Here is a 16,391-nt window from a genome sequence, read left to right as displayed (position 1 = left end):
ACAAAAGAATAAGTTTTTCGCAGATCCATGCGTAAGTTTTTTTGTTAATAAGAAATATTTTATATAGATTTGGTGGAAAATTTATTAAAATTATTTTCGAAATACAATTTAATTCTTGAATATTGGCTAAAAATTTATTCAACAACATTTTAATTTATAATAAAAAAAAATATATATTTAATAACGTCAATTTAGAATAAAAATATTTGTATGTTTTTACATTATTTTGTTATAATTCATAAAGATCACTATGAAACCGAAGAAATTTAATACTGTGTCAGAATTCAAGAGAATTTCAGCTAATTCTGTGAAGTCACGGGACAGATCTCGGAAAAGTGAAAATCCTACTCCAAGACAGTTTGATCAATTTCTTCCGTGGCTTTGTCAGCAAATGCACATTTGTCCACATGTGGCAGTTGAAAGAATTACGAAAGGTAATTTTTATAAAATGAGAAATTGCAATTTAAATAGCTAAAAAATAATTATCCAATGAAATTAATTTGTATCTTTTTCAGAAAAAAATATATCTATTCGAAATAGAGGGTATCAGTTATCGAGATCAAAATCAATATTTAGCACAATTCAATCTGCGTTGGATTTTACTAAAATTCCAAACCATTCTTTATCTTTAACTACATCATATTCCGATGGTTATAATGAAAATACAATTGTTATAAAATCATATTACAACAATTTCAATCAATTAATTGAATTGGCAATAGTAGACTGCCCTCTATCAATAAATAGAAAAGTTATACAAGCAATCAGTCTTTGTTTGCCTTTTCACTCTTATCTTAAGAAATTTAAAATAAATGGAAACGGGCTAACAGAATCAGTGCTTTACGAAATCGGAAAGCTTCTACCTCATTCTAATATAACAGATATTTGTTTAGATGACACTTACCTTCCAGAAGGTAATTATTATGTTTTACTAGATAAACTGAATAACTTGCAAAACCTATCTCTATGCAAATGTAAAATTAACGATGATGTATGCAAGAAGATAGCTGAAAAATTGCATAACGAAATGCCAGCTTCCAACACCCTAATGACTTTAGACTTCACTTCAAATAATATTACAAACTCGGGTGCTAGACACTTAGGATTGATGTTGAGACAAAATAGAACTCTGCTTTATTTAGGCTTAGCAGATAATTTATTGGATGACGTTGGAGCTTCACATATTTTAAAACCCTTAATGATATTTTCTCTTACGGAAGGTGAGTTGTATGAATTAAGAAAACGGAAATTTAGATACGCAGCAAAAAAGTTGGAAATATGTAAGGAGCATGAGAAGCAATTAATTGCTCAAATGAATTCTGAGGAGGATAAAGAAAATAATCAACCTGTAATATGTCGAAAATCTATTGGGCGGAGCAAACATTTGTATATAGAGCCGAACTCTGTAAATGTGAAGGAGCTAGCTGCAAAAAATATTATGGACACCTTTGGTAAATTTGAAGACGTCTTCGATGAGGATAATGTTGTCTATAGAAATGGGCATTTATATTCCCTGGGCAACCTCAAACTGTGCTATTTAAATCTAGCTTATAATCATTTAAGTTACTTTTCCCTGAAGAAACTCTGCGAGGTTCTCAAGTACCAAACCAATATAAAGCAAGCTGATTGCAGGGGATTGTTGAGAGTGGTTGTAAACGGCAACAACATTCCTACACACTGCGAGCTGCTGAACACTATAGAATCATATCTAGTGAACGCGGTCGCGAACTACGCTACACAGGCAAGAAGTCGGAGTCGTATAAATATGAGTAAATATTGTGTCCGAAAGTAGGTACTATTATAGAATTTTTAAGAAAAGTATTGTGAATACGTGACGCTTTATTTAAAATTAGTAGAAATTCCTATTTATTGGGAATAAAAGGATATAATACATTTTATTTCAGATAACTCCTGTTAAGAAACGGAGTTTGTAAAAAGGTTTTTAGGTTACTAATAGAATTAGTAGTTCTGTGGAAAGAAAATGTTTATTTGTTATCAACTTAGTCGATGAAGTAAGGGCGTGTATGCACATGCATGCAACGGAATCTTTTTACAAATAGGTAAAATATTTCTTGGTTATAAGAAAACCGTATAATATTTATAGAATCTTTATATAGTTTTATAAGAAGCAATAGTAAACTCCCAAAGAAGAAAATCTATTGTAAGCGATGATAATACTTTTCATGGGTAAACTTCTTGTTGTAATCATCCCATAATAATATTATGAGAGAGCAATTTCTCTTTAATTAGTGTGAAGCATTTTTTTCTAAGTTGTTTAAGTTCCTAACAAGTGATGTATTTTTGTTTGTACTCCAGTTTTTTCTTGCAAAAAATGCATAATAAGTTAAATCTTAATTTTGTAATACCTGACATAAGAAATTGATTATTGTTTTGGCTTTAAGATTTATATGTTGTTAGGATTATAAGTAAAGCGTTATTAATGTTTGTGTTAGCAAGGAATAAGGAAAAATGTAATGCTATTTTTATTTATAAATTAAAACAATTGTTATTTTTAACGATGTAATTATTTTATTTTCAAAATAATTTATTTTCATCTCAATTTTCGGTTTCACTTCTATGAGTAATATTAAGAAGCCTAACGCTTTTTGAACGTAAGTAACTGCTAAAGTGAGAAACGGTTCACGATCTATAGATACATAATTGCCTACATATTGTTTGATACAAGACCACAATTTATTTTGTGTTTAAGGTGTAAGCAAAACAGGTAAGAAAGATAATTTATCTCTTTTAAAAGTGACAATGAATTCGAATTTCTAAATTTATATAAACAAATTAGCTTTACGTTCACAAAGAATCTATCTATCCTGAATGTGAACTTTTTTATGCTGAAGGGGGGCAAACGAGCAGACGTATTGCCTGATGGAGGTGGTTACCGTCGCACATGAACATCCGCAAAATAGTTTCGCGTTGCCTACCTTGATTGGGGAAGAGGGAGAGGAAATGGTGGGAAAAGGAAAAGGCAACGGTCTCTCTCACTCATCAGACGTAACGCAGCCATTAAAGACCTCATGACACCGATCTTCTGTGATAGGGCGGTTCTTCCCCAGTCGAGCCAGCCCATGTTCGAGCTGCAGTAACTTGACCAAAGCTAATCTCTAACACAGCATTTTTATTTATGCCTTAAATATGTTTTACTTATATGTACTTAATAAAATTTTTGCTACACTTTGTGTTGCATAATTGTATAAAAAAATTTAATATTAATTTATGACAAAATAATATTGACATAATAAGGCGCTAAACGTGATGGTTCTTTTTTATGAAGTGTTATTTGATCATTTAAATGAAACTAGTATTATTCGGATTTACTACGCGGATTTTATTATTTAAAAACTACATAATCCCGACGTTTCGGTTACTTTGCAGCAACCGTGATCACGGGCAGACGAGGTGTGAATGTCTGTCAGTTGGTCCTTGTTATTTATCATCTACCGCCATCGATTTCTTAATTTTCTGGCGTACCGCTCTGGATGCCGGCAGAATGCGCTCACGGTGTCTTGAGGTCCTGCGGTGTGGTTTCGGACATGGGATTTTATATTTTTAAGAACGGGGTCCCAGGTGTTTGATAGATTCCAGCCATCTTCTCTATTGAAATTGGGATGTTTTTTAATTTCAATAGCCTCGCGAATTAATCTCGGTATATACTTGTCTTCCCGAGCGAGGATTTGAGGTTTATCAAAACGAATGTAGTGGCCTGGTTTGTCCATTGTGTGTTCACACACTGCTGACTTCGACGCGCGCCTGTTTTTGATGTCTGAGATGTGTTCCTTAACCCTTGTACCGATGCTCCTCTTCGTCTGTCCAATGTATGACAAGCCACAGTCACAGTCGAGTTTGTATACACCCGCTTGTTGTAAAGGAATGTTACTCTTGATTGGTCTCAAGAATTGGCTCACTTTCTTATGTGGTTTGTAAATAGTTTTAATGGAAACCTTCTTCAAGATGTTGCCTATTCTGTCAGTAACTCCCTTCACATATGGTAGTATCGCAGGTTGTCGTTCAACTGTGGGTGGCTTCAGGTGGTTCTTGCGATGCTGGCGAGGCACGGGCAGGTTGTTGATGGTGAGAGCATGTTTTACATGCTGCAGCTCGGCCTCTAGGTGGCCAGCATCACAAAGGTGTTGGGCTCTCTGTAACAAAGATTTGCCAACGGTAGCTAACTGTATAGGGTGGTGGTGCGAGTTACCGTTGAGGTACCTGTCCGTGTGTGTGGGTTTCCTATAAACAGTATGTCCCAAAGTATTGTCAGGATTCCTAACGACAAGTATATCAAGGAAAGCTAAAGAATTATTTGCCTCCAATTCTATAGTAAACTGAATCTTACTATTGATAGAATTAAGATGGTTCAGAAAAGCAGATGTTTTATTTTTATTTAATATTGTGAAGGTGTCATCTACATACCGTTTATATATTAAAGGTCTTATAGGAGGAGAGCAAAGGGCTCGCACCTCGAAGTCTTCCATGAATATGTCAGCGACAACGGGGGAAACCGGCGAACCCATTGCAACTCCATCTACTTGTATGTAGAATTCATCCTTCCACATGAGGTAGCCAGATGTTAGGCAATGCTTTAATAGTTCTGCATATTCTATAGGCATATTGTTATCCTTTAACTTACCTCTTACAATCTCAATGCAGTCAAGAACAGGTATACTAGTGAATAATGACTGTACATCGAAACTGACCATACTGTCATTGTCGCTCAATTTTAGGTGTTTTAAATATTTGACAAATTGGTAGGAATCCTTAACGAATGACTATGTGAGTCAATCTGGCTTACTATTGGGCGTAATGGAACATCTTGTTTATGGATTTTAGGTAACCCATACAATTTTGGAGGGTGTTCCATTACGCCCAATAGTAAGCCAGATTGACTCACCAACTTATAAACTGGCTAAATTTCTTTCAAAGATATTATCACCACTCCGGGGCCACACATAGTCATTCGTTAAGGATTCCTACCAATTTGTCAAATATTTAAAACACCTAAAATTGAGCGACAATGACAGTATGGTCAGTTTCGATGTACAGTCATTATTCACTAGTATACCTGTTCTTGACTGCATTGAGATTGTAAGAGGTAAGTTAAAGGATAACAATATGCCTATAGAATATGCAGAACTATTAAAGCATTGCCTAACATCTGGCTACCTCATGTGGAAGGATGAATTCTACATACAAGTAGATGGAGTTGCAATGGGTTCGCCGGTTTCCCCCGTTGTCGCTGACATATTCATGGAAGACTTCGAGGTGCGAGCCCTTTGCTCTCCTCCTATAAGACCTTTAATATATAAACGGTATGTAGATGACACCTTCACAATATTAAATAAAAATAAAACATCTGCTTTTCTGAACCATCTTAATTCTATCAATAGTAAGATTCAGTTTACTATAGAATTGGAGGCAAATAATTCTTTAGCTTTCCTTGATATACTTGTCGTTAGGAATCCTGACAATACTTTGGGACATACTGTTTATAGGAAACCCACACACACGGACAGGTACCTCAACGGTAACTCGCACCACCACCCTATACAGTTAGCTACCGTTGGCAAATCTTTGTTACAGAGAGCCCAACACCTTTGTGATGCTGGCCACCTAGAGGCCGAGCTGCAGCATGTAAAACATGCTCTCACCATCAACAACCTGCCCGTGCCTCGCCAGCATCGCAAGAACCACCTGAAGCCACCCACAGTTGAACGACAACCTGCGATACTACCATATGTGAAGGGAGTTACTGACAGAATAGGCAACATCTTGAAGAAGGTTTCCATTAAAACTATTTACAAACCACATAAGAAAGTGAGCCAATTCTTGAGACCAATCAAGAGTAACATTCCTTTACAACAAGCGGGTGTATACAAACTCGACTGTGACTGTGGCTTGTCATACATTGGACAGACGAAGAGGAGCATCGGTACAAGGGTTAAGGAACACATCTCAGACATCAAAAACAGGCGCGCGTCGAAGTCAGCAGTGTGTGAACACACAATGGACAAACCAGGCCACTACATTCGTTTTGATAAACCTCAAATCCTCGCTCGGGAAGACAAGTATATACCGAGATTAATTCGCGAGGCTATTGAAATTAAAAAACATCCCAATTTCAATAGAGAAGATGGCTGGAATCTATCAAACACCTGGGACCCCGTTCTTAAAAATATAAAATCCCATGTCCGAAACCACACCGCAGGACCTCAAGACACCGTGAGCGCATTCTGCCGGCATCCAGAGCGGTACGCCAGAAAATTAAGAAATCGATGGCGGTAGATGATAAATAACAAGGACCAACTGACAGACATTCACACCTCGTCTGCCCGTGATCACGGTTGCTGCAAAGTAACCGAAACGTCGGGATTATGTAGTTTTTAAATAATAAAATCCGCGTAGTAAATCCGAATAATACTAGTTTCATTTAAATGAATACTCGCGAAAATTTTAGATCTCATTATGTTATTTGATCATCTCACAGATGACATTAAATATATCAGAGTTTACTCAAGCCATTTTTTTTTTCATACCAAACTTTAGTTTCCATTTTAAATAAGATTTATTCAAAGACAGTCAACAATAGTATTTAGGTTTAAGGTTCACTTATTTATGGTTGGTCAAAGTCTCTATATTACACCTGCTTCGAAGTCATCTTGGTTGTTTGTTTTAAATGTGGCCTTCATCCGTGCAAATACGTGCACAGTATATTCTGCCAGTCTCGTGTAGAACGGAGGAGACACGATTCGATGTCATCTTATAATGGGAAAATATTTAGCATGACAAGCTGAATAAAGTCCTCTCCCCAGTGACACTGACAGCTACAGTCAAGTCAAACTACAAAAAGCTGAATAAACTGTGACAATTTGACACATATGATGGACATAAATTACAGAAATGATTTTGAAAATGCAGACACAGCAGCCTTATAAATGTTTATGTGTGATTGAGGGCTTCCACTTTTAGTTCAATAGATCCCTTGTAACCATCAGCAAAAAGTGAAACATCTTGTCTATGAAATATAAAATCAGATAAGATTTAATATAAGAAGTGAACTTATTGAGGTTTTTGATTTTATATACTCACCCGTAATCTGGATATTTGAGTCGGATGTATTTGATACACTGCTATAGGTATATTTACCGAAAAGGGCTTATTACAGAAAGGTTTAAAACTAACGTGTTGAGAAATTCACAATGAAATAAGTATGTTTTATGTATAAGGTGGTTTAATGGATGAAATCTGATCATTAATAAAAAAGTCATAATGTTTTTACATAATCATTCCTGAACCCTTTGAAATAGAAGATACCTGAAATGAGGATTACAATATTTGCTAATTTGCTTTCATTAGGCGCAGGATGAATAGGACTTTATATAATATCACAACGAAAGCAACATAGTGCCTGCACGAGATAGCATAGCAATGCCAACATTAAATTTTAATTCACTGAGGCTGTGAAATTGTGGACGCCATTGCAACTTCTTTACCGACCTGCTTTGATCACATTTTTCTAACGTCATTTTTTTAGAATAAACATTGATGATGTGTTTCTTGTGTATTTTAATTTAGATAAATTTATTATTGCATTTTTGTTAGTTTTTTTTTGATAATATATATTTTGATAAAACATGAAATCAGCGAGAAGTGTTCGTTCCTTAAGGTCCATACGGTCAACCAAGTCTATGGTGGAAGAAAGGAAAGCTGAAGAGTTCACAGACAACTTTGATAGCTTGTTAGTTCTGGCATGCTCCAAATTCAATTGCCCGTATACAATTACTGTAAAGAAAGAAACCAAACAGGGTAAGTCTAGATAGATCAGTATTAATCTATACAAGCAATAATTTATTTTTTATATGTATTTAACAATCCTGAACAGAACGAATGAAGCCATAGCATAAAAAAATTAAGATATCGTATAAGTTTATATTTTATTTTTGTTTTTTTTTTAATTTTTTTTAGATGATTACTACAAAAACTTAAAAAATGTTGATGCTAAGGGCCGGGTCAAGCCACGGCCAAGTTTCGTTCTGCAACAAGATGACACTTCTAAGGCTTCAATATCTAACTCAAATAATACTTCTAATCTAAGTGAAGATTATTCTTTCCATGTAAATACAATAACTGTTACTGTACTATATGACAATTTTAACACTTTGACAGAAATTCTTATAACAAATAGAAAAGAAGTTCCCATGGTCTTGATGAAAGTAATTCGTATTCTGGTGCCATTCTACAAGAATTTAACAAAGATAACTATAAGTAATTGTAAAATAGATATGTACATAATATATGAGTTAAGTAAAATTCTTCAGAGATCCACAATAGATAGCGTATGTCTTGATGGTTCAGCTATGCCATTAGGAGACTTCACTATGCTTTTGAAAACTTCAAATCTTACAAATCTGTCACTGTGCAGATGCAGCATTGATGATATCGCATGCGAACTCATTGCTTCAATGTTACATTGTTCGGCTCCGGCAGACAATTTGTTGCTTTTAAACCTATCTTCAAATCAGATAACAGATGTTGGTGTGAAATATATCGCAAACGCTCTGAGAACCAATATCCGTTTGCGATATTTAAATTTAGCCGACAATCACATTGACGATGAAGGTGCCGGTTACATTCTGGACGTATTAATTGAATTTCCTTTGCTATACGATGAAATAATGAAGATGAAAACGAATAGACTTAAATACTTGAAATTGAAGAATGCTTTATATATTAAATATTTGTCAGAATATTGCAACAGATCTATGGATGATCTAAGTGAAACTCACTCGACTTCTAAGAAGAAGAAACCCAAAACTACAGCAAAAAGAGACAAAAATAAAGGACAAGGTTGGACAAACGAAGAAAGTGTAAAAATAAGAGCCGAAATTATGACTGCAGAAATGTTAGGACCCTATACAGCTCCATTTAGTCCTGACACGATTAAATATAATAATCAATATTATTATAGCCTTGGAAATGATACGCTCCAATATTTGAATCTGGCGTACAATAATTTGTCATATTTAAGTTTAAAAAAATTAAACAAAGTGGTAATATACCAGAAAACGCTCACCTCAGGAAATAGAGGCCTCACAAAAGTTGTGATGGATGGTAATAATTTACCCATATCATGCTCCGAAATTGACAACATAAATCATATTTTGGGTGGAAAAATAATGCGTTTTAGCGGCAGGCTTTCTGAAGTTGTTCGTCGCAAAGGCAAAGGATCCTTAAGAATCGAGAAGTAAATAAAAAAAAGGTTTTGCTTGCATATATTTTTAATTAGACTTTGTTTTATTTACAAGAAAATAGTATAAAAATTATAACAATTGTTTTATTTTATCGCATGAATATATCACTATATGTTTTTGTACTACATGAACACTTGTTCTCGTTAATTTAGGTATATAGATACATAGACAAATAAAACTTAGGATTTTATCCATAAAATTTATTCTTAAAAACTAGACTACAACCTAGACTATTTATAATTGTTAAGCACCAAAATCTCTTTTGTCAACGATTTTTTCGATGATCGGCTATCGAGCAACATGGAAATTAAAGGTCTTTTTACAAGAGCTTAATTTAATTTCTTGGTGGTAGGTATTCTCTGTTCGGTTGTTGAGCCGGATAATTGCCGTCACCGGAGGTTTGGGGTCTTGTTGTTCCTGTGGGAAAACTGGGACCAGATGGTTTGTCTGATGGATATCCTTGATTGCTTCCTGGCCCCGTACCTGGATAAATAGGACCGTTGGAACTTGGTGTTGTGTAGCTGCCTGGATATCCAGAGGGACCTTGTGGGCTAGATCCACTGGGGTAGGAGCTCGGCTGCTGCGAGCCTGGGTAAGAACCTGGGCCTTGGGTACTAATACTACCGGGAAAACCTGTTGAGGGACCTTGATTAGGACCACTTGGAAATCCTGTTGTTTGTCCGATGCTTCCGGGATAAGTCGTCGAAGGTCCTACGTTTCCTGGATAAGATGGTCCTTGTGGCCCTAATGTGTTTGGAAAAGTACCAGGCTGTTGTGGACCTTGAGGGTATGCACTAGGTTGTTGGGGTCGTTGGGGATATCCACCAGATGGTAGTGGTTTTTGAGGAAAGCCACCTGACGGCTGGGGACCTTGAGGATACGATACTGGTCCTTGAGGAAATCCATTAGGTTGCTGAGGTCCTTGTGGGAAGCCAGGCAGTTGAGACCCAATAATTGAATAATCATATAAGTTTGCGTTAAGTTCAAAGAAGCTTGGAGCTGAATTGCAGTCAAATTGATTCCACCAGACACAAACAAAGTATTCTTGTGAGAAAATGGTACCATTCGGGCATAGGAAGTCATAGGTAATATTATTTGCGCATACATGAAAAACTTGACAGCGAGTTTCTATATCAGCATAATAACCAGGGTAAGGCTGAGCATCGCATCTGAATGATGTTTCTGGGATAGTTGATAGTATGGGGTAGTCCTTGTCCGGTTCTCCGGGGATGGCAGAATAGTCACCATTATCATAGGCACCAGAGTTATCAAAACCAGGACCTCCTGGACCAAAACCTGGACGTTCTGGCGTTTGTCCTTGTGCAGGGTAATTGCTTCCTTGGCCAGGGTAGTTGCTTGCTTGTCCAGGGTAGTTGCCACCTTGTCCTGGTAAGTTTCCACCCTGCCCAGGATAGGTACCACCTTGTCCAGGGTAGTTGCTTCCTTGTCCAGGGTAGTTGCCACCTTGTCCTGGTAAGTTTCCACCCTGCCCAGGATAGTTACCACCTTGTCCAGGGTAATTGCTTCCTTGTCCAGGGTAGTTGCCACCTTGTCCTGGTAAGTTTCCACCCTGCCCAGGATAGTTACCACCTTGTCCAGGGTAGTTGCTACCTTGCCCGGGGTAATTACCACCTTGGCCTGGGTAGCTACCACCCTGGCCGGGATACTTCCCACCTTGATCTGGATAATTTCCTCCTGGACCAGCTATAGGGCCGGTAGGACCACCCGGTGTTTGCCCAGGATAGCCAGTCTGAGGCCGATTAAATCCTGGGTAATTCGGAGTAGTTCCTAAGCTACTAGGTGTATACTCTCCGTTTTGGGAAGTTGTTGGGTAGGACGAACCGGGATACGCAGCCGTCTGCCCAGGCTTGTAGCCTGGTCTGCTAGATGGTGTAGATGTCCCAAACGGCCTGCCTGGTTTATTGTACTCATAGCCACTTTGAGCAATCGCAAGGGCCAGTAACACTGTAACAATTTTATTGTTATTACTCTTTTAAGCTTAATAAATACTGTGTGCAAGAAAAGATTTATTTTAATATTTGAATTATCGGTTCTTATATAAGACAAGTAAATATTTAAACATTAAGGTCACTTCAAATACTTCAAGGTTCCTGTAAGTGACTAAGAATACTGTAAATGTTTAGTCAATTGCGAAATGTGGCAATTTAACTTGAAATTTATTAATGGTACGCCTAGTTGTCTCCCCGAGCACAATGGCTGGATGACGTCACGTGGGACCAAATGACGTAAATGATGGACGTTTTTCGAATCGTGGATATAACAAATATCTTATAATTCATTAGCTTGGTAAGTAGCTTAATAAAAAGCCACTTATTTATAAGTAAATTTTCTCAGATCAACTTCGGTGTATAGCGATTTTGTGTTGTTTTAATGAACGGATTAGAACGGATTTTATGTTCACACATAACAATCCATCAAAACTTTTATGACCAAAGACGATTTTAGTCCATGTCCTTAGAAAAAATTATATCTAATGGACGTATTTTTATTGAATAGAATGTGATTTTTTGTTTATCGACCTTTGTAAATGAATTTAAGTTGTAATCGATTTAATGTCTGTTGGAATAGTTTTTAATTTTTAAATTTTATTTTAAATAAAATCACTTCGAGTGTTTCAGGAACTGTATTCAATGCAGTATCTATAATATTAAATCTAAATTAATGTAATAAAATAATATTAATGATAGCCTATTATAAATAAGTGTGATATTGTATTAATTCTGGACGTAAGAATAGGGAAGTGTCCTAAGTTTCTCACGTCGTTTAACACATTCGTGCTCTCGGCTCACGGTAAAGAACAATGGCAGGGAATAAAGGAAATGGTTGCGTGCTCCATTTTGTCAATAAATTCAATAGACTTTATTGCATTGTTGCACGGATTATATCTTTCATAGATATTCTCTTGAGATAGTTATTAAAACTTTAAAACTGAATAAAAATATTGAAATAATAGCGTAACACGTTAATAGGAGCGGCTAGAAATAAAGATTTGAATTGAAGTAACAACTATATTCTAGATAAATTGAATTATTTAGATATAGCATATAAATAACATTTGCTATTTCAAAATTCAATAAGTACAATAATAAGTTTTACGACATTTAAGTGATAATACTGTGAACGAAGCTAAAATTATAGGTGCCAATATATAATTATTTGCAGAAACTCAGATACATATGTTAGAAAATGTAATGTAAAGTTTTGCTTAATATTTATATTTAGTTTAGGTATATAGAATTTTTTTATTTCAGGAATGGATACGTTGCTTTACACCAAAAAATTCGTTTCGTAGCATTGCGAAATTTTATTCTTTTTTTGTTAATGAGTCTTATTTATCTGTGGCTTTTCCTTCACTTTTTTTTTATAATAAACATATGACGTAATTTTTAAGCGGTTATTTTTTTTTATTTATATAAAATAAAACTATGTGTAGAAGTTTTAAACCTATTTCAATTTCAAAGCTTATGTAATTATTTGTGCAAGCAATGTTATTACCTTTTTAGGTTATTTCGCATAAGTCAGTTCTTGACAGCCATTCATCCGGGCGCATGCAAACTACTTGTTGGTTCGCGTACCATCAAAAACCGTGAATGCGGCCGTTTCACAAAGTGAACATCATTTGCTCTGGACAAAGATCTCAACTTGCATACACAGATAACATTGATGTATTGGTCCAATGAAGCAACTGTGAGTTCTGTTGAAAGCTTTTCCGAACGTAAATTGCACTTTATTTCATTATATTATAATTATGTTTCTAGCACTTTTTTCATGGATACGTTTTTACCTCTTGACATTATTTTTTTTTTTTTCAACTAATTGACGATTATATTCCAAAAAAAGGAATTAGTATTCTGTGCACTTGTGAGCAATAAGTACGTTTTAAATTTCATAATTTTTATATACAAATGGCAAAAATGACTTTTTCTTTTAAGGGGCCTTGTTTTTGATGAATTGTAATAAAAAAACTTATAATTTTCTCTCGTTTACCTAATTCGTTAAGCAATTAATATATTGCCCAACTTTGACCAGTGCCTTTCTTTCATTAATTTAATATATACTTTTCCTAGCATTAAATAATTCTTCTAAATATTTCAAATATTTGGAATAAATCAAGCCTTTTTGAGTGCAAATAAAATTCATATATTATAACTGTATTTAGGGTTATTTTTTTTAACTTAGACAGATAATTAAAAACATAGATACCGTTTTAATTAGCTCTATACGAAGCCGAGCATTTTAAAAAATATTATTTTTTCATTTACTATTTTTATATTCATGAAAAATTCCGAGTTCATTTATTTTTAATACCCGTTATATAATCTATCTATAAAAAATATTAGATAGTTTACGCGATTGTTTTATATAAAGAAACTTACATTAAATGACGCAATCGACAATGAAGTTATACTAAGTAAGATTTATATATGTTTAGCTATCACAGAATTCGTTTAATGAAAATAAAAGGAAAGAAATCTTTTTATCTGGTCGAAAAGAGAACAATGGATTCTCGACATTAATATGGAATAACGTTTAACTTGTTCCATTTGGTAACTTTTGGCTGCGCAATGCCATTAAAATGTCGTTTTATTTATGTAATTACGTAAGAAATATATATATTTTTTCTATCATTTTATAAATGTCAAACGCATCTTAAAATATTTTCCTATTTTATTCATGAATACTGAACGAATAACATAAGATAATTGATTGAAATATTTTGAAAGTCTTTATGAGAGATAAAAACTCCTAGCTGTATCCTAAGCACGAGCTTGCAGCATCAAAATACGAACGTTTCAAGTTTCCCATTCATAAGTCTTCGCTTATGACAGTTTCGACGCTGGTTCACGAATGAAAAACTAGCAACTATTTGTATTCAGTTTGACTATGTGAATTCATGGTGCGCGTATTGAAGCGACTATTAATTTATTGAAATATGTATATACTCACTGCAAAACGTCGACAAACGTAGCATGTTGGTGCTGAATAATTTTACGTTCTGAAACAAAGAAAATCATTTAATTGCATCGAATTATTACGTTCCTAATAATTGTCAGTACCTATACGTATATTTCAAAATGTGTCTCGCATTTGAAACAAAGCATAATAGACATTTTTTGCTTCATTCATTCATAGGAAAATTTAACTAATAAGACAAAAAACAGTTCAATGAAAATTATCGGTGCGTTTAATTAAGTTTTCATTCTTACGATATAAAAAACTTATAGGCCTTGTATTACTTTGTTTGGTTCGTCAGCTAAACTTGTTAAGTACGTGTGAATTACTTTTGTGGTGTGTTTTCGTAAATTTGATCGTAACTTTTAGTTTTGTGAGCCTAAACCGTAATTAATGGTCACTTAAACTTTGGCAAAAAGGGAGAAAATGTGTGACTTTGTAGCAAGTTGCTAGTATTAATACATTTAGAATATTCGTTTTTTTTTATTTTGCCTACATTAACATCTTTTATACTGTTGAATATATTAATATATAGTAAAAATATTAATATACATATATGTGACATATTTATGTAAATTATATGTCAATGTCCAGCTATGTATCTGTTTTGATGTCAGAAGCAAAAAGTGTGACATAACGCCTGGGCGGGCGGCATAGAATAAATAGAGAATATAATTTATGAAATATGTAAATTTAACATATATTTAAATATATATGTTATGTTGAATGATAATATAATTATAATAAATTAATAATAAAATAGAATAAATTTAATTATAAAAATCACAATACACTATCACAATAAGCCGTGAACACTTATTTTTGTACATTGCAACACAGAACTCACCGTGTGTGTAGTGCTATCGGAGGCACACTGTACCAAGCTAGCTTGTTGCGTGCTTTTATGTTCAAATCCACCACCACCTTCGAGGGATGTAACCGTCGAAATATATCTGAGATAACAAAATAACCGGGTCAAATCTGTACGTGGTTTATGGACGGAGCGATTACCACGATGCAGGCACATCATTGCATTCATTGAAATGTATGACAAATTATATGGTGACGATTATCTCGTTTGAATAATAGTCATTCTCTGGTATCCATGGCTGTGTCATCATCGAATTGTGAGGTGCTAATAGAATTGTTTTAGAAGTGAACGTGCTATCCTTACAGTATTTAGAAATATTTTACGTAATATATTATTTAAAATTATATATCTTATACTTTATTCTCATACTTGTTGAATATTCGCACTTGAACCGTTTTAGTTTTTTAATAGTCAGTTATAATACCTCACTATTTGGTTTTTTATATGCAAATTATTAAAATGGCAACATATGGCAATTTTTTTTTATTTTTTGTATTAATTTATCTTATATCCTATTCCAAAAATTATAAGTATATGGAAGCGAAATAATTAGTAAGCGTTGTTACCATTTTTCTCATAAACATTTATTTATTTATTGAGAAACTCTGAATGTAATTTCGGTTATAAAATTTTTATTTCGGAAACAAATAGTCCTGGCAATACTTATGTGTTATTTTTAATAGTTTCTGTATTGATTGTTTAAATATATGAAACTTTTTTTGTAATAATTGGAATAATTAAATTTTTTAATAACCGAACTGTTGAAAAGAAAATATTACGTGAAAAGACTAAGCTTATATATTAATTTACTATCTTAATAATATTTAATATATATTTAGTCTTGCCAGGTTTGAAAATTCGATTTTTATTTATATAAATATCTTGAATTTTAATTTCTAACAATAACAATGTTAAAATAGGTCAGAACAATTAATTATTCTCACAAGCACTATGTGATTACACGTTCATATTCATGTTTTAATAAATCCATCATTTATTCAATTATTTATTTATGTTTCTCTATAATCTGATTTTGCATACATATTATATTACATTGGATTTAAGATTATCTTTATTTCTATTATAATCTGTGCTAGGATTATCCAATATTTTTTACATTTGCTATGACATTTAAAGTTTTTTTTTCATAATACAGATCAGCTATTATTCATCGCCAAAAAAATAATTGATAATGTAAAAAGTAGAATTATAAACTTTATAATAATAAATAATAAATTGTGATGAAAACTAATACTAATTATTTATTCCCAAAAATTCAATCCTGTCCA

At 33.9% G+C, this 16,391-nt stretch overlaps 3 protein-coding genes across 5 annotated transcripts; 2 read left to right on the top strand and 1 right to left on the bottom strand.

Annotated features, from left to right (window-relative positions):
• The first annotated feature begins 195 nt into the window (after window positions 1–195).
• LOC116774201 (uncharacterized) lies at window positions 196–2,621 on the top strand. Its single transcript, XM_032666863.2, has 2 exons — window positions 196–434; window positions 516–2,621. Exons 1-2 carry the CDS (start codon window positions 251–253, stop codon window positions 1,790–1,792), a joined length of 1,461 nt encoding a protein of 486 aa, XP_032522754.2. The 5' UTR covers window positions 196–250; the 3' UTR covers window positions 1,793–2,621.
• A 4,207-nt stretch (window positions 2,622–6,828) lies between these two features.
• LOC116774046 (leucine-rich repeat-containing protein 71-like) lies at window positions 6,829–9,329 on the top strand. 3 transcript variants are annotated; one of them, XM_032666666.2, is made up of 2 exons: window positions 6,829–7,812; window positions 8,173–9,329. In XM_032666666.2, the coding sequence occupies exons 1-2, from the start codon at window positions 7,641–7,643 to the stop codon at window positions 9,252–9,254; spliced, it is 1,254 nt and encodes a 417-aa protein (XP_032522557.2). In that variant the 5' UTR covers window positions 6,829–7,640; the 3' UTR covers window positions 9,255–9,329. The 3 variants fall into 3 exon arrangements, with proteins under 3 accessions (XP_032522557.2, XP_032522556.2, XP_032522558.2); XM_032666665.2 differs by having other exon boundaries at window positions 7,972–9,329; XM_032666667.2 differs by having other exon boundaries at window positions 7,735–7,812; window positions 8,429–9,329.
• A 113-nt stretch (window positions 9,330–9,442) lies between these two features.
• On the bottom strand, window positions 9,443–15,457 carry LOC116774045 (calcium-binding protein P-like). Its single transcript, XM_032666663.2, has 3 exons — window positions 15,079–15,457; window positions 14,226–14,274; window positions 9,443–11,222 (listed from the first exon to the last, which is right to left on the bottom strand). The coding sequence occupies exons 1-3, from the start codon at window positions 15,268–15,270 to the stop codon at window positions 9,592–9,594; spliced, it is 1,872 nt and encodes a 623-aa protein (XP_032522554.2). The 5' UTR covers window positions 15,271–15,457; the 3' UTR covers window positions 9,443–9,591.
• Window positions 15,458–16,391: the final 934 nt, after the last annotated feature.

This window comes from Danaus plexippus, chromosome 20 (genome assembly GCF_018135715.1).
Source record: "Danaus plexippus chromosome 20, MEX_DaPlex, whole genome shotgun sequence".
NCBI classification, from domain to species: Eukaryota; Metazoa; Arthropoda; class Insecta; order Lepidoptera; family Nymphalidae; genus Danaus; species Danaus plexippus.
This window is presented reverse-complemented; position numbering and strand designations above follow the sequence as displayed.